Source organism: Podarcis gaigeae (genome assembly GCF_964106915.1).
Source record: "Podarcis gaigeae genome assembly, chromosome: 8".
NCBI lineage: Eukaryota > Metazoa > Chordata > Lepidosauria > Squamata > Lacertidae > Podarcis > Podarcis gaigeae.
Genome location: NC_139684.1, coordinates 79,443,064 through 79,461,954, shown reverse-complemented (window position 1 = coordinate 79,461,954; position 18,891 = coordinate 79,443,064). Strand labels below are relative to the sequence as shown.

The 18,891-nt window shown below is 46.8% G+C and overlaps 1 protein-coding gene across 1 annotated transcript; it reads left to right on the top strand.

Moving 5' to 3' along the window:
- On the top strand, positions 1–16,099 carry LOC310851451 (guanylate-binding protein 1-like). Its single transcript, XM_083753892.1, has 12 exons — positions 1–224; positions 496–783; positions 1,476–1,721; positions 3,432–3,559; positions 4,084–4,193; positions 5,272–5,477; positions 6,724–6,957; positions 8,200–8,480; positions 9,396–9,608; positions 10,093–10,195; positions 12,587–12,780; positions 14,158–16,099. Exons 2-12 carry the CDS (start codon positions 759–761, stop codon positions 14,284–14,286), a joined length of 1,869 nt encoding a protein of 622 aa, XP_083610018.1. The 5' UTR covers positions 1–224; positions 496–758; the 3' UTR covers positions 14,287–16,099.
- Positions 16,100–18,891: the final 2,792 nt, after the last annotated feature.

The window sequence follows — 18,891 nt, the reverse complement described above, 5'->3', positions numbered from 1 at the left end:
AGTACAGCTGCGCGTCGGCGAAGCTCGAGCCACGGGGTCTCTAGGCAGCGGCTCCTTAGCTGGATTGTCTCCTCGTCTTCCTGGGGGGAAATCCTGCGGCTCCCTTGCGCTGCTTTCCGCACCAGGACGCGCCTGCCGTGCGCGCCGGATCATCGTCCCTAAACTTCGAAGAAAGGATTGCGTAACGCGTCGGAGGAAGAGGAGGGGTGAGTTTGCGCTGAGGAGTGAAGGGGGGGGGGCTGGGGAGAGAGTCTTTTTGCTTTGTCTTAAAAAAAAATTAAACAAATAAAACAACACACTGCAACAAACAATTACGATAAACCACAATCTCTTCTGTAATACATTTGTATCCAGAGGGTGGTGGGGGTGAAAGTCTTTGGAAAACCAAACAAGCTAGGATTCAGCCGGTCCCTCCCAAACAAAGCCAGGCACTGTTATTGTAACGAAATGTTTTGGGAGGCAGCCAACGTTTTATTTTTAGTTCTGTTCGTGCAGGTCCTCTGCGAGGAGGAAAGGAGTCTCCTAACAGAAGCCAGCCCCCTAACAGGCTACAGCTGTTTGGGAAATCATGGCTGTTCAAAAGGGCTTTCAGTGGTGTAGTAGAGCCCTTAACTGGCCCCAAAGCAGCGTGATATACCATTTGCACTTGGGGAAACTGGGTGACTGTTCCACCAAATGAAGGAAGCCGGGTTTTCTGAGCCCTGAAAGAATAAAAGGTAGCTGATCAGGGAAAACAAGAGGGGGAGGTGTGTTGCTCTATGAAGTACAGATGCCCTTTGAACAGTGAGTAAAATATGGCTGTTTCACAGTGACTGTCCAGTGTGGAAGTGGAATGTACTAACCTTGAAAATGCCCCAACCTCTAAACAGCTACCGGGACCATCACTCCAGCCATCTTTGGCAGCAGCATCTTGAAGTATTCTCCTTCCTGTTCTTGACATTCAGTCCCGCCCCCCCCCTAGAGATTTGGGAATGGGAATCCCTGATCAGGACCTTGTGCAGAGTAGGAATCGACAAGCTCTCCACAACAAGAAAAAGTTCCAAAGTTCTACTGCAAATAATCTCTAAATTTATTACAAAAAAGCTGCAAATACAAATCAACACATTGCTTTTAAACAACTAGCAATGCAGTCCATATTTTTTTTTAGGTTCTTACTTGTTAATACAGTTAAAGAACTATTTTCTTTCTTGTCCCAGAGAGAGATTCTGATAAGCAACTTGCTTCTCAATAAGCTGGCAGTTTCTGAGAGAGACCCAGACTGCCAAGGATGAGTCACCAATTAAAATAAACACTGAAAATAATTTTCCATCCCCTTGTTGCAGCTATAGCTGCAAAAACACTTTTTTCTTTTTTCCTTTATTGCACTTGTACAATTTTCTGCAAAACAAACATCCTGCAAATGCAGACCACTAAGTTTCATACACAATGCACACAAATGTAGCATTTTGTGAGTGTTAAACTTATACCCTTTGCAGCATACAGATTCCTCAGTGTCCCCAGTCTCCTTCCTGGCCTGGTTCTGGCTAGAGCTCAGCCAAGCATCATGGAAGAGCCAATGTGCCTGATCGAGAACAACCCCAATGAACAGCTGCGGGTCAACCAGGAAGCCCTGAAGATCTTGCAGAGCATCCAGCAACCCGTGGTTGTGGTGGCCATCGTGGGACTGTACCGTACTGGCAAGTCCTACCTCATGAACAAGCTGGCAGGAAAGGACAAAGGAGGTAGGAACATAAGACATACCGTACTTTTGTGGGGTTGGGTATGGCCCACGGCATTTAGCTGCCTGTGGCAGTAAAGCAAATGGTCCCCCCCCCCCGGCTGTTGCCCCATCCCCAAGTTAAATTCTGTAATACTCAAGTCTAGTCAAGTGATTTTGGTATTTGAAGCAGAAACTCCTCCAAGCACATAGCAGAAACCACTGCCTGTTCATGACACCCAAAATCTGCTGCCCAAGGTGACGTTCTCACTCTACCTAACAGTAGGACTGGCCCGTATATTTGCTCTGTGAGCTGGCATTCAGGTCCTCCTTGCAGACTTGCAGGAGAGTTGCTTGCAGGTATCTGATTGGCCACTGTGAGACTAGAATGCTGGACTAAATGGGCCAGGCTTTCCTTATGTTCTTCAGTGAAGTGAAGCCTTTCCCATTGACTCCCATCTCTTCCCCCCCCCCCTCAGTACAAGAGGAGCTTACGCTCTTGACCGATTTATTTTATTTCAACCATTTGTATGCCACTTAGCACAGTAGTTTGTAAGTGGTGTAGAAGGGATGTTACAAAAAGATGCAATCAAATCAGTTTAAAATAAGCCCAGATCATTCTGCTGGAATAAGAGGCATTGCCACTGAGTGCCAGAAGTTCAACAGGGAGGGGGGATTGTCTGCCCTCAGACTGAAGGAAGCTCCATATAACTGAGCCAATGATACTGAACACACAGTTCCCAGCGGATAGGAGCAGTGTGTCTGAGCTATTGGGGGAACCACTCACAGTGAGTCCAGCAAAGATCTCAATGATCAGGCAGGGATATAAGGAATTGCTTGGTCATTAAGGGATTCTGGAGCATGTTACCATAATTGAGTCTTGAGATGTTCAGTGAATACATTGCAGTGATGACGACAACAACAACAACAAAATATTTATTTATTTACACCCTGCCCATCTGGCTAGGTTTCCCCAGCCAACAGAATATTAAAAACACGATAAAACATCAAACATTAAAAACTTCCCTAAACAGGGCTGCCTTCAGATGTCTTCTAAAAGTCACATAGTTGTTTATTTCCTTGACATCTGATGGGAGGGTGTTCCACGGGGCAGGCGCCACCACCGAGAAGGCCCTCTGCCTGGTTTCCTCTAAGCTCACTTCTCGCAGGGAGGGAACCCCTAGAAGGTCCTCAAAGCAGGACCTCAGTGTTCGGGCTGAACGATGGGGGTGGAGACGCTCCTTCAGGTATACTGGGCCGAGGCCGTTTAGGGCTTTAAAGGTCAGCTCCAACACCTTGAATTGTGCTTGGAAATATGCTATGCTTTGAACACGGACATCTGTGTGTGAGCAGATACTCCTGTTTTCTGTACTACTAGGATTCCCGTGCTCTCTGGGGCTGTGATATCACTTATACCCTCAGTGCATGTGTGGACATCCCTGACGGGGTTTGTACGCTATGGGCTCTGGGACCAGGAGACATGGGGTTGCTCTGACCTCCACATCCTCGTCTATAGGCATAGAAAACTGCTCTAAAAAGTGTACCCAAAACAGTTAAGGCAATTTCACACTACCCAGAAACCTGAGACTTGATACACATGACACCTAAGGCACCTTGATTTACCAGCAAGTCAGAAAAGTTGACATTGTATGTTTTCATTGGCAGTGGTTGAGAAATTGCAGAGCTGCATGCCTCACCGCTTCTGTCCTTCCCATTTCTACACTGCCCAGTACAGGTTTCTCTCTGGGATCCACAGTGCAAGCAGCCACCAAAGGTATCTGGATGTGGTGTCGCTCACATCCCCTGAAGCCTGACCACACCCTGGTGCTGTTGGACACGGAAGGGCTGGGTGATGTCGAGAAGGTGAGTTAGGGGTGGGGGCAGCCAGGATAGCTCACCATGGAGCCTTTATCTGCAAGAGGAATTCAGAGATCAGGGCCACTCCCTAGGCAGCAGGAGGCACACTAGGATGCAGTGGGAACAGGACAGCACCCCAGGGGCCCCAAAGGGTGGAGAGATTTCCAAGAGATCTGAGATTTCTGACAAAAAAATTGCCAACGTTCGCATTCTTGGCCCATGCCAGGAGTGGAAATCAATGGATATGACCCATATTGAAATGAACAGGGTGAATAGTGACAATGCAGCTTGCTTACTTGATGCAATTTCCATTATCAATCACATAAATTGTGTAAGTTGCGGAATTTTGCTGCAGCAGACAGCCAGACAAATAACTGTGTTTGGCAAAAGATGAACTGCAGTGGAATGGAAACAGTGCTGCGTACGACACGTATGGTTTATGATGCCATCTTACGCCCCTAGTGGAGACCTCGGTCCAGTTCTAGCACCTTGTTGCCCAGTAGTTTTATGCTTACCGCCCTCCATTGCAGAGCAACCCTGAGAACGATGCGTGGATCTTTGCCCTCTCCATTCTGCTTAGCAGCACCTTTGTCTACAACAGCATGCACACCATCGACCAGTATGCTCTGGAGAAACTGCAGTATCTTTTTGTAAGAGTGCTCCCTGGCAGAAACACGGGTTAGTGAAGTGTGTGGGAATCCTAATACTGTGTTGTCTCATCAGGCCCTTGTCAGGTGTGACAGTGAGGGCTCCAGGGTCCTTAAATGAGAGGCAGGAGTCTTTTTCAGTGAAGCCGAAAGGGCTTCAAATGAAGGAACTGGAGGGGGAGAGAGCAGACTTCTCAGAATGATGCAGGACCTTGTAGAGGGGTCATTGTAGAATTAGAATTTGTTGAGCTTTATGGAATTGGGAACGTCTGTTAGAGGGATTAAGAGACTCTTAAATTACACTAGTTCTGTTTGTACAGTCTCCTTCCTCTCCAGTTTGCCGAGGAACTTTAAGTAAGGTATAGCTATAAGTTAAAAAACATTATTAAAAGATGGGAGAAAGGAAAAAATGGGGCATACTGTATAGGAAAGATCCATCAAAGAGGAAAAAAGACTGGGGTCCTATTTTGCTTCATGTTTTGATGGTGTGAGGATTCCAGCTTAGTGCAGTAAGTGAAAATGCTAAGCCATTCCAAGTCAGGATGATTTCAATTTCTGTGAGGGCAAATTCAGGTTTAAAAGAAAGGCACATAGTGCCATTTCACTGCACAATTCAATGAGAAGTAAAATGACTTGCACCAGAGAACCCTGGGAAATGGAGTTTGGTGTTGGGGGGATTAGAATTCTCCCTTGGCACAGGCTTGGCCAACCTGTGGTCCTCTAGATGTAGCTGGACTACAACTCCCACATCCCTGACCACTGGCCTGAATCCCCATCCCTGAATAAAAACTGAAAGGGAGAGAGTCAGCTGAGATTATCAAGGAAGGACGTTACACAGCCTTGGTGCTGCTACTGAGAAGGCCCTGTCTGGTGCCCCAGTCAATTGTGTCTCTGAAGGGCAAGGGAAACAGAACCTGACTTCTGGTGATGATCACAAAAAGATAGACAGAGGATAACCAGTATAGATATCACAGATGCAAAACATTGTAAGGAGGGACTGTTGAGAAACTATTATTCTATTCTGGGATGGGGGTGGGGAAACATGACTCATTTCCTTAACTGAGTCCCCAGCTACGTGTCTGAATTAACTGAGCATATCAAGGTGAAGACATCGACCAGGCAGAGCAGTAACAGATATGATGAGATGCCTGATGACTTTGCCTTCTTCTTCCCAACCTTCATCTGGACTGTTCGGGATTTCACACTGCAGCTCAAGCTGGATGGGTGCCCTATTTCAGAGGACGAGTATCTGGAGCACGCACTGAAGTTGAAGAAAGGTGCTGTGGGGAGCTTTCCTTGCTTGAAAAGATTGGGCCTTGCTGCTTTTGAAGTGGAGGCCCAGTAGGGTGTATATACAGCTTGCTTGTAAAAAGAAAACCTGAAAGTGGTTTACAAAAAGAATGCAATGGTGACATTACCAGTACAATTATACAGCTTAAAACTGCATTGCAGGGGGTTGAACTAGATGCCTTCCAATTCTATGATTCTAAAAAAGGTTCCTAACATGTTCTTTAGAAGTACTTAAAATAAGATATATTTAAAAAAAACACATGTCAACATTCTGCAGGTCTGGATAGGCTTGTCCAAGGAAAAATGTTTTAGCAGGTGCCGAAGACAGCATGTTGTTGTTTAGTCGTTTAGTCGTGCCCAACTCTTCGTGACCCCATGGACCAGAGCACGCCAGGCACTCCTGTCACCCACTGCCTCCTGCAGTTTGGTCAAACTCATGCTGGTAGCTTCGAGAACACTGTCCAACCATCTCGTCCTCAGTCGTCCCCTTCTCCTTGCGCCCTCCATCTTTCCCAACATCAGGGTCTTTTCCAGGGAGTCTTCTCTTCTCATGAGGTGGCCAAAGTACTGGAGCCTCAGCTTCACGATCTGTCCTTCCAGTGAGCGCTCAGGGCTGATTTCCTTAAGAATGGATACGTTTGATCTTCTTGCAGTCCATGGGACTCTCAAGAGTCTCCTCCAGCACCAGAATTCAAAAGCATCCATTCTTCGGCCATCAGCCTTCTTTATGGTCCAGCTCTCACTTCCATACATCACTACTGGGAAAACCATAGCTTTAACTATACGGACCTTTGTTGGCAAGGTGATGTCTCTGCATAGGGAATGTGATTGCCCGATGTCAGTAAGCAAGGCGTTCCAAAGTATGGCTTCTGCCACACTAAGAGTGATTTCTTGCCAATGTGGACCTGGTATTGCATGGCAGCTGTGCCAGTTATGCGGATCAAAGCAGTCAAGTGAGCAAATACAGTGGAACCTTGGGTTACGTTACCCTCAAGTAAAGTCAACTTCAGGTTGTGAAAGTGGCAAACCCAGAAGTGTTTCACTGCTCGGATGCGCAGAAGCGGTCTCTCCGGTTGCGAAAACTTCGGGATACGGCAGGACCTCCGGAACAGATCCCGTTCACAACTGGAGTTACCACTGTATATGGTGTAAGGCAGCCTTGCAGGTAAATGGTCCCTAGCTGTTGAAGCACTTTATACTAACAGTATTGTGTGTAATTTGATTCTATATTAGATGCCCCCGAAAAGCAAGACCTTCCTAAGAAATTCCTGCGACAGTATTTCCCCAACCGCAAGTGCTTTGCCTTTGAATGCCCAGCCTCACGGAAAGACTTGGCCGTCTTGGAGGACCTCCCGGAATCGAGGCTGAGCGCAGAGTTCGTGAAGCAAACACACTGTTTCTGCAACTACATTTATGAGAACGCCCAGGCCAAAGTGATCCAGGGAGGGCACTTGGTGACTGGGACATGTGAGTGGAAGCAGGGGAAAATAGATAGAAAAGGCTTCTGGAATATTCCAGATGCAGCAGGGGTTGGGCCTCTTTGGCTCATCAGGGTTCCATTTTGACTTATGAGGCCATTTTTTCCAAAACCATAACCGCCTGTCTATTAGATAATATCAGTCCAATGCATGTGTGACATCAGCTGTTGGGGGGCGGGCAATTCTATGTCATACCAGTTCTCCACAAAAAAAACCAAAACTGGCCCACGCAGCCTGCTGGATTAGGGCTAATCCTGCTCCACTTTTCTTTGGGGAACTCACCCATGTAGCCAGAGCAAGGAGGATTTAACCCCCATTCATCAGGTGATGAGTGGGGAGTTAAATCCTGCTTGGTTTGGCAGGATCACAGCTTCCATTGAAACAAAGTCCCCCTGTCCCCTCGTTTTAGCAGTGCCTTTCTTCCTGCAAGATGCTTTGAAGTCTGAACTTCAGAGCACCAAATCGAGTGACGTTATTGTGACACCAGGTGATGGTTGAGTGGGTTGCCCTGCCCACTTCTCACATTTGGTACCAAAGGTCAGTCCTCATAAGAATCTGGCCCCTGAAGCCGAAGAAAATTCCCACTCCAAATGTGGGTCTACTCAGAAGCAAGTCCCATTGGATTTGAGGGAATCACTCTCAAGCACAGTGGTGCCTCGCTAGAGGAAAAGAATCCGTTCCGCGATTCTCTTCGTCTAGCGTTTTTTTCGTCTTGCGAAGCAAGCCCATTGACACTTTAGTGGATTAGCGCTACAGCTGTCTAGCGGCTTCTAGCGATCAGCTGTTAAGCGGCTTATCAGCGGAACAGCTGATAAGCGGCTTAGCGGCTTAGGAAAAGGGCGAAGAAAGCGAAAAAACCCCGCGGGGGGATGCAAGATTTTTTCATCTTGCGAAGCAAGCCCATAGGGAAATTCGTTTTGCGAAGTGCCTCCAAAACGGAAAACCCTTTCGTCTAGCGGGTTTTCCGTCTTGCGAGGTGTTCGTCTTGCGGGGCACCACTGTATACAGAGGATTTAAAAAAATCTTTTTATTTAGTGCAAGAGGCCAAAATTTAGACATTAGTTTTTTGGAGAAGATTCTGATGTTCTGTTTAAAAAAAAAACCCTCTGGATTTTATGAAATAAAACAGCTGTTGCCTCCATGAGTTCCCTGGATGAAGAAAGACAGAAAGTTAATGAAATAAAATAGACAACTGAGTTAGCCTGCCCTTGTCCTCCTCTCCCTTTTGCAGCCCTGGGGAGCCTAGTGGAGACTTATGTGGACTCCATCCGCAACGGATGTATGCCTTGCATCGAGAACGCTGTGGTGGCCTTGGCTCAGATCGAGAACCAGGCCGCCGTGAAGGATGCGCTGAACCGCTATGAGGCAATGGTGGATCTCATATTGAGGCCTCCCACTGAGGACATCGCACAGGTTCTGCAAGTGCACGCTGTTTGCGAAGAGGAGGCCATTCAAGTGTTCCTGGCCCGTGCCTTCAAGGATGAAGACCAAGTGCACCAGAGAGAATTAGGGGTACAGGATTCTATGTCTCTCGTGGGAATAGGATGTTGGCCCTATTGGTTGGTTTCCTAAGTTCAAAGAGCCTTTTCTGTCTGCTGCAGAACTCCTGTGCATCCCAGCAAATCCTGGAGCACGTTCTAAGGCAGGGACAGCCAATGTGGTAGCCTTCAGATATTTTGGACTCTTAGTTCCCACCATTCCTGACCATCTCCCATTCTGGCTAAGGATGATGGTAGGTTGGGAGTCCAGCAACATCCGGAAGGGAACATATTGGCTGTCCTGGTTCTAAGCATAGGATGCTGCTCAGGCCTTTTGGACCACATTCTTGCCCTGAGTAAATGGAGGGGGTATCTTGGACAACATTGAAGACTCTTCTGTGACTTCAAGTTACAGGGGAAGATTGGCAGTGGTGGAGAAGCAGTATTTCAGGGAAGCTTGTCCCCCCATTGATCTCCTTTTTAAAATAAAATACTTTTTTGATATTCCCCCCATTTTTAACAAAAGGAGAAATAGCATCTTAATCTGAGTTGTTCCCCTATCATGTTCATGAGTAGGGATGGATTAACCTGTCAATTTTGGTTTGTGTCAGTTGCTCGTTTTTCCAATCTTAAATGGGAAAATCTCATTGAGTTTCCAAGGAACAGTAGGGTTGCCCGGAATATCATCTGAAATTGCTCCAATTCATATCTGGGCCTGATTCAGAAGGATTGGTTGGAGATTTCCCCTCCAAGTTTAGGATGAACCAGATTAGATGGTAGACGATGAAGATCAGGGTTGTTGGAAGGAGTGGACCACCTATGAACTGCCTTGGTCAGCTGGACCAACAAAGAGGTTCAGGGTTGGAGAACTCCTGGAACAGGGGATAACAGGCCTTTCTTTATTAGGGAACATCTGCTTTATCTGACTCTGCCCACCTCTCTCCTCCAGAGGCAACTACAAGAAAAACTTCAAGAGTTGTGCACTCGCAACGAGCAGGCGTCATCAGACCGTTGCCTGGCTGTGCTCATGGAGCTATTCCAAGAAATGGAGGAGAGGATTAGCAATGGGGAATACGCAGTGCCTGGTGGCTATCAAAGGTTCCTCGAGGACCAGAAGAAAGTAGTGGAGAAATATCACCAGGCGCCTGAGAAGGGAGTAATGGTATGTTGGTCAGCAACCTTGGCTTCTTGGGTTAAAGTTAGAGCCTGCTATTCCATGGGGATTCCTGTTTTCAGTGGGTACTTCCAAATGGGAGTTTAATATTACAACTGGGTCATTTGGATATTGCAAACAAGTCACTGGCAATAGGATTTTAGTTAAGTTTTTCTTATGGTAAATCCAGATTAAGTGGGTGGGGGAGATATGGACTTGCTTTTTGATGGCAGTAATATCAGTCACATGGCCTGCCCCATGCATTTAAAACACACAGCTTCCTCCAAGGAATCATAGGGTTCCCATGATTCCTTGGGGAAAGCTGTGCGCTTTAAATGTGTGGTGTGGATCATGTGACATGTGAGGTCACTGAAAATTGTGGATGCATGAGGATTACCAGTTCACAATAGATACCCATCTGGAAGTGGCCAGAGCCGTCTTTTGTGATTCTTCTCCAAGTTCCAAATGAGCCACCTCACTCTCTTCTCTTCAGGCTTCCCAGGCCCTGCAAGACTTCCTGGAATCCAGGGAGACAGCAGCCCAGTCCATTCTGCAGGCTGACCAAACCCTCACGGACAAACAGAAGGAGCTTGAAGGTGAGCGCCTGTCCAGTAGGCTTTGTTTGCCTTGAAGACATACTGGCCCCAACAGGCCATTGTAGCTGTGAAAATATGGTAACACAGTAAACAATGGATTGTTTCTACAGTCATACCTTGGGTTGTGAACATGATCTGTGCAGGAGGCACGTTCGCAACCCGCAGTGTTTGCCGCCTGAAGCGCTGCGTCTGCACACGTGCGTGATGTGATTCGGCGCTTCTGCGCATGCGTGTGACATCATTTTGTGCTTCTGTGCATGCGCGAGTGCTGAAACCCAGAAATAACCTGTTCCAGTACTTCCAGGTTTGGCGCGGTCCACAACCCAAAAATGCACAACCGTATTCGTAACCTGAGGTATGACTGTAATACAGAGTGCACCCAGTGAAGTTAATGAAGAAGAGGAGGAGTTTGGATTTGACATCCCGCTTTATCACTACCCTAAGGAGTCTCAAAGCGGCTAATATTCTCCTTTCCCTTCCTCCCCCACAACAAACACTCTGTGAGATGAGTGGAACTGAGAGACTTCAGAGAAGTGTGACTAGCCTAAGGTCACCCAGCAGCTGCATGTGGAGGAGCGGAGACGTGAACCTGGTAAACCAGATTATGAGACTACTGCTCTTAACCACTACACCACACTTAATGAACCTAAGTTAGCCATGTCTGTTAAGTTCAATTGGTCCACTCTGAGTAGGACCAGCATTGGACACAACCCACTAAGACTCTGTGTAGGCACAGTGGTAGGTACTCATTATCCCAGACGTTCTTGTCCTAAGAAGTTGTGTGAAACAACCTGTGTTGCTGTATCAAGCATCTCCCCAAGTAGTCTGTTGCCTCTTGAGTCGTTCCACCTCAGGTAATGCCAGCGCTGTGTTTTTGGGCTAGACCAGCCCTGAATGCAACTGCCCTGAATTCCCAGCTACTCCTCCTATTGTGCTGTTCTCCATCTGGGAGCAGGTTCTGCACATGGCAAAAATGGAAACTGCAAGGCTCCACCCCCTCGAGGTGCAAAAGACAGGAGGACTCCAGCACCTTAGACAGTTCTGCAGAACCTGCTCTCAGGTGGAGAACAGTGCAGTTAGAGGCATAGCTGGGAACCTCCGCTGGCAGAGGCAATATGTTTCTGAATACCAGCTGCTGGCGATCGCAAGTGGGGAAAGTGCTGTTGCGGTCAAACTCTGCTTGTGGGTTTTGTATAAGCATCTGGCTGGCCCTCATGAAAAGAGTTTGCTGGACTAGGTGGGCTGCTGACCTGGCTGAAGCACCCTGCAGAGTTGGAGGAGGGCTCCCAGGAGTTCGGATATACAGGAATTCCAAAGAAAGATGCCCAAACCACCAGAACGGTCAGGTGTAACAATTTATTAAGGAAGGGTTCAAACCTAGAGCAAAAGTCTGACAGCTCCCTCCGTCCCCCTGCTCACATCATTCCATGGGACAGACTGCAGCAAGTAAAGATACACACAATCTTCATGGGCTCAGTGGTCTAAACCACTGGGCCTCTTGGGCTTTCTGATTGGAAGGTTGGCGCTTCGAATCCCAGTGACAGAATCCCACTGCTCTGTCCCAGTTCCTACCAACCTAGCAGTTCGAAAGCACACCAGTCAAGTAGATAAATAGGCTCGGGTTTCCGTCACTGTGTCCTGTTGTGCCAGAAGAGGTTTAGTCATGCTGGCCACATGACCCAGAAAGCTGGGGACAAACGCCGGCTCCCTCGGCCTGTAAAGCAAGATGAGCGCCGCAACCCCCTAGTCGCCTTTGACTGGACTTAACCATCCAGGGGTCCTTTACCTTTTACATTTACATCACGTGGAAACACAGGTGCCTGGTATTAACCATTGCCTGGGGTCTCTTGGGAACACAAGTGGGTGGTATTAACCATACCTCCCCCTCTAGCTATGCCTGGGGCCTGTGGATACATCAAAGCATGTGAAGCACACATGAGCTCAGTGCTGCAGCTGCTACCGATTAGGCAGGGGTCATCTTGACCATCAATATGCAAAGTTTCCAGACCAGCCTACCTTTCAGTTCAACACACCAGGCCTGATCCAGGAGGCTGTTCTTATGTTCTTCATTACAAGAGGACACTTCATTAAGCGGTGCTTCCATGACGAGCAACACCTACTTAACACTCCCTCTTCCACCCAGCTAATGAGCAGGAGCCCTGACCCACCAAATTACAGGCCACTCTAAAGAGCAGGGCTCATTGCAGGGAATGGGGTGGCTATGACCTTCTGGAGGTGGCTGGACTGCATCTCCCATCCCTCACTAATGGTCACATTGGCTGAGACATGCTGAAGACCCAACTGAGATCTGGAAGGCCCCCTGTGTTCTACAGCTCAAAAAACACCACTGGTGGCAGAAGACATTCCTGCTGTGTTCCTCCCCCACTATAGTGGAGAAAGCCAGGGCTGAGGCCGCCAGGCGGGAAGCTGAGCTGCAAAAGCGGATGCAAGAAGAGGCCGAGCAGATGATCCGGGAAAAGGATCGGAGTTATGAGGAGCACAAGCGCCAGTTGTTGGCCAAGATGGATGAAGACAGGAGGGCCCTCCTGGCTGCGAATGAGAGATTGTTGAACCAGAAGCTCCAGGTAACAGCTCTTCTCTGCTCCCATATTGCTTGCTTTTCTTAAAAATGAGGTTTCAATACATGCAGTTCCTTATGTGTAGGTCTCATGATCAGCAAGGGCACACCAGTAAGTGGAGCTTAAGGGGGCCCTCCAAAACTGGTGTTTCATTGTATCCCGTCACATGTTCTTGACACAATGGTTAGTGCACTAGGGATGGCTATATTATTCTATAGGCCACATTCACACCATACATCGAAGGTCCCTCTGATACTATTTTGAACAGCTGCAGCTTCCTTCAAAGAATGATAGGAGCTGTCGTTTGGTTAAGGATGCTGAGAGTTCTTTTGGAGGCCCCCTATTCCCCACCCCAGAGCTATAATACTCAAAAGTTCCATGTGAAAAGGGGTTGATTGTTCAACCCCTCTAGAACCACCCTTCCTCTTGAACCTTGGAATGAGGCTAGAGAGCAGAGCATGTGTAGAAGCTAGCCTACTGTCAGACACAGGTCTCCGTTGTTGGTGAAGTTGACTCTTCAAGGAAACGAATATGCAACTTGGCCTCGTAGTTATCAACACCCATGAAAAGGTTGCCAGGACTGAAGGTCCCTGTCTTCCACCCTCTCTAAGGCAGTGTTTCCCAACCTTGTGCCTCCAGATGTTTTTGGCCTACAACTCCCATCATCCCTAGCTAGCAAGACCAGTGGTCAGGGATGATGGGAGTTGTAGGCCAAAAACATCTGGAGGCACAAGGTTGGGAAACACTGCTCTAAGGCTCCTCCTCCTCCTGGATGTTTCCCAAGCAGTCTCAAACTGCATTGGCATTCCTCTGGCCTCTGCTCAGTCCATCTCGGAAACCACTGGTTCTCAGAGGCAAGTGGAGAGGGGAGTTTGTCGCAGCAGGAGAGGGAGACTTCCTCGGTTCTTCAGCCGTCCCTTGACCACCTCCACTCCTCTGCTTCAGCCTCAGAGTCTGAACTGCTCCCTGTCAGGTTCTTCCTGCTCACTAAACCCTGTGCCCCTTCAGCATCTGACACCTTCTCCTGTCCAGCCAGTCCCTGACACCTATACAAGGCTACAAAATTTACATGAATTACTCCAACCACTTTTGTTTCTGCCCCCTCCCATCACTGACATGTGCTCTCTGGAAGATGGTCCAGAAGGAAATGTGGCCCTCTTTGCTTCATGAGCAGGGGATGAAACATGTTTTTGTTCGTTCCTTGAAAACTTCCATGGATCCTGGGATCTGCTGGGAGCTGGCAGCTCTGGGTTCTGTTGTAGACCAGTTCCATCTGTTTTGTGATCCTCTATGCTTCCCCTCCCCTCTCTCTCTCACACACACATGTTACAATTAACAGATGCTGACTTTGTTATGCATCTCTCCACCCCCTTCCTCTGACAGGAGCAGAGGCGTCTTCAGCAAGAAGGGTACCAGCAGGAATTCTTAAAGCTTCAATCTCAGGTCCAGAGCTTGGAGTCTCAGATACAGCAACAGAGGAGTCAGAAAAGAAGAGGATGTGTGATCTCTTGAGGACTGCATCTCTGAACAGCCCTGATGGACTGAGTGAACAAAGGGGAAATCCTGGTCTGGCTTCAGGGCTGTGGGTGTGGTTCAGCTGGGATGGGAAAAGGAGAGAGCTCTACTTTGTAGCTCTTTTAATAGATATTTGCAGTGTGCCTATACACGTGTACATGATAATTTTTTTTGCTGCATTTTCAAAAGAGCCGGGATAGATAATCTTTAATCTCTTTGTAAAGATTAAGAGTACAATGCTACCCATGGTTCCAAACGTAATTCGTTCTGGAGGTCCGTTCTTAACCTGAAACCGTTCTTGACCTGAGGTACCACTTCAGCTAACGGGGCCTCCCACTGCCACCGCACAATTTCTGTTCTCATCCAAAGGTAAAGTTCTTAACCCAAGGTACTACTTCTGGGTTAGCGGAGTCTGTAACACAAAGTGTTTGTAACCTGAGGTACCATTGCATTGTATCCAGGCTTACAATGCAATCCTAATCATATTTACTCCAAAGTAAGTCCTGTTGTATTTAGTGGGGCTTCCTCCAAAGTAGAGTTAGGGCTGAAGTCTTAGACATGTTTAGAGCAGGTGAAGCCAGTTGGACTTAGTTAGACTAACATGATTTCAACAAGTTTACTCTAAGGCTGTAGTTCTAACTTCATTGATTTTAATAGGACTTGCTTTTGGTACAATTCGATAATCTTTATTGTCATTGTTCCATACAGAACAACAAGTAGGCTTGGTTAGGGTGTATCCTAAGCTGGGCTCCAACCCAAGATTTTCAGCTTGAAATTATCTGAAGGCAAGTTAAGTGTGTGGAAAACCTATTTGGTTTAGATGTTTGGAACTGACCACTGATTTTTCTATCCATGAAACTCAGAAGGATGGGTTTTAGGAAATGGGAAATAGAGGTCATCCACCATCATCCCACTTGTTTATTTCAGTATGTGTGTCATTATTCCTGAAGGGCATCCTTTATCTGGGGCAAATTCACTGCACTTGTGTACTGACTTCTGTTCTAAACAATTGCCTGTGTCTGTGTGGAGTGAATCAGTCTTCAGGGGGCGTTTACAGTGTTGTCTATGGTTGTACACTGAACTGCATTTTGATATGGATGGTGCTAATATAAAACCAGATGGTTGGATCCATCTCTTAGGAAGAAGATAGGAAGCTGCCTGATACATAGTCAGATCACTGGTCCATTTGATTTTGTCTGCACTGACTGGCAGCATCTCCCTGGGGTTTTAGATAGGGACATTTCCAACCTGATCTGGAGCTGCCAGGAATTGAACCGGCGACCCTCTGCATGCTAAGCAGCTCCTCTACCACTGAGCTACGCCTTTGCCCCCTCTCCCGCATTGCTAAGAACACTCAGAATCAGCTGTGTAATGGGGCCGTTGCTGCCCAGTCCACATGTACGAAGCAGCTTAAGGTGGAGAATCCCTCATATTTGGCTCATGGTGCTGGGTGTTATGAACTGGTCTGCAGCCAAAGATGGGTAAATGTGTAGCTGCTGTGCTTTTGCAACCTCTGAATTCCTCACCCCAAACCCAGATTCCTGGCATCCCTTCACCCATCAGTGATCTGCACTATTGACAAGGGAAGGAGGGAGAAATCTAGTCAGTTTGCTGGACTGGGGCTGCTGTCAAGTCTTTGAGCTGAACCCCCTCTCCCCTTGTGCAGAATGAGTAGGGGGGGGATATTATGCACACTTACTCTGAAAGTATTGCAGCCTGAGACCTGATACTATGAGAATTGTACTGAAAATGTGCATGAAGTGCTTGTGTGTTTCAGTATTATTTTGAAACGAAAGCTTCTGTCTTTGAATTCTCCTGCTTTGTTTCTGGTCTCTTCAGCTAACATCTTTTTAAATGTTTTTATTTTGGAGAATTGTTGTACCAGCTAGCATTGCCAATTCTACCCCATTCCAGGAAATCGGGCAATCAACACTCTTGCCGAGGGAAAGAGTTCAGTGATCTCAGTACCGCTCACAGGTTTTGTGTTGGGGAGCCATTATTTCCCAAGGTTAGGATACCGTGTTAAATCTTAAAACTAAGACAAGGAACTAGTTGGTTCTCAATATGACAGTTGAGCAAGCAGACGCAACTGCCTCATTTGCTTGTGAAGCAATTTCTCCCTTGAGAAAGACTTGCGGTTACAGCTGATTGCGGCTAAAAGGTCACCTCTTTGGGTCTGCTCAGTTTGGACTGTCACAGCTTTCCCCATCAAATGCAGGCCCTGAAATTTGTTTAAAGAGTGTCTAGTCAAGTTAAAGGAAGGCGGGAAGTTATGAGTTTGGTTGGGTGAGGAAATAGTAAAAAGTGAGGTCAGAGAGATATGAAATGCAGAAAAGTACAGGATTGCGGCAATTCTGAGGATGCATGGTGAGAGACAGGCAGAGCGGTGCAAAAAGGGAAGGGGGAAATGAGTGGCTGCTGGTTCTTGCCCCATCAGGGCAACATTTGGGGGCAGACATCCAGGGCCAGGCTTGTTACTGCAAAAGACCGAGGGTGTGTGTTCGTATTACTGCCTCAAAGTGAAGTTGTTGAGGGTTTTTTGTGTGTGTGCATTTCTCATCTCTCTTTCTCTCTATCTCTCCCTGTTCCTTTTTATCTGTAAAAGAAAATAACAAGCATTTGAAACATTCAGAAATAATAATTAAAATCAACCATAATCTAAAACCAGATTAAAACACATGACAGGTTGGATATTCAATGTGCTCATGGGCCCCCCCTCTCAGGTTGGTCACCCCTGCTCTGGTGCCACAGAATAATGTTGCACCAGGGGCGCCGACTTATAAAAAATATTGGGGGGGCCCATACCGGGGTACTGCCCCGGGAAGTTTTCTAAATTTTAGATGAAAATTAGTGAGTTTTAAAGTTTTTTAAAAGTATTTTAGAGTCATATGATCAACATTAGAACCCTGAAAACTCGACTCTCTATAACTCCACACTCTGGGAAACTCGACAAGCCTGAAACACTTTTTGGCTTTGAAAAAAGAAACAAAACAAAAACACGCACGGTATTTTCGTAAAAAGCTAATTTAATTTACAGTAACAATTATGCTTATAGACTATTACAGAGCAGTGAATATATAGCTCTGAAAAGATTGAAATGATATTTAAATAAATCCTAAACTATCATTAAAAGAATAAAACAAAATATTGCTGTCGCACAGTAATAGCACTTTGATTAATAAGTGAAATAGCTAATTTAAGCTTGCTTTGAATAAGGCTGAGGGTTCATTAAATAAATATAATATCTTAAAGTTAATGCTTTAATACAGTTAATAAAGTTAATACAGTATGCCTAATACTGTATGTAAATACTGTTATACTGTATGTAAATAACGGGCTTTAATTGGGTCTTACACCCTAAAAATATTTAAGTATTTGAAAATAACTAATACAGTACTATAGTAATATAGAAATACAGTACTAAACTAGTACTAATATTTCAAAACTGAAAATTTAACATTCTGTATGTATTTAATTCTCTATTTTATAAAGATTTTTAATATCTGACAGTGAGTTTGGAGTAGCCCAATGCAAAAATCCTGAGGATCCATGTGGATCCATGCTTTGTAACCACGTTTTTGCACCACTGTGACCCTAGGCAACAGTGGGTGCGTGATTTTTTTGGTGCAAGATGTAGCCATGGACATGCTATGTGATCTGATGGTGAATTTGGGGTGACCCAATGCAAAAATCCTGAGGATCCATGTGGATCCATGCTTTGTCACCACGTTTTAAATGGGGAGGGAAGGAAAAACACAGAAGGGACAAGAAGCACAAGAGGGGTGTGCGGAGAAGCAGCTGGCTAAGAATGCAGGGGAGGAGTTTAACGGGGTGGGGGGAGGAAAGGAAGGCAAAAGTCCCCCCCCCCAAGCCAGCCCTCTCTCTCTCCCTCCCACCTGCATCCCTAGAGCACGGAGAGGAGGAGGTGGTGGGCTGGAGCCTGCACGCAGTGTGACTAGGAAAGAATTAGAAGGAAGGACTCGATCCTTTCCTTAACCCTCTGCTTGCCAGGAGGGCAGGGGATTCCCTGCTCTTTGTTGAGTTTGAGCAAACGCAGCAACAGAAGCGGGAGGGCAGTAAGACCCTGAGGCAGAATGCAGGAAAGCAGCAGCTTCTGCCTTCCCTCCGCCCGCCCGCATGATCTTATTTTTGCCTGTGTGTTATAGAGCGAAATTTACGGTAATAATTTTCTTAAATTATTGGGGGGCGGAGCCCCCCAAACAAATTTTTGAGGGGGCTCGGGCCCCCTCAGGCCCCATGGAGTCGGCGCCTATGTGTTGCACGCCACCTCAATCTGAGGTGCAGGGTTCAATTTCCATGGAATGAGGGTCAGTGGTGACTGTGGGGTCTTTATGATATATGGTTTATTTGCATATATAAGGTAAAGGACCCCAGGATGGTTAAGTCCAGTCAAAGGCGACTATTGTTGCACAACCCTCATCTTGCTTTCAGGCAGAGGGAGCCGGGGTTTGTCCACAGGCCGCTTTCCAGGTCATGTGGCCAACATGACTAAACCACTTCTGGCACAACGGGACACCATGATGGAAACCAGAGCGTACCTTCCCGCCGCAGCGGTACCTATTTATCTACTTGCACTTGCTT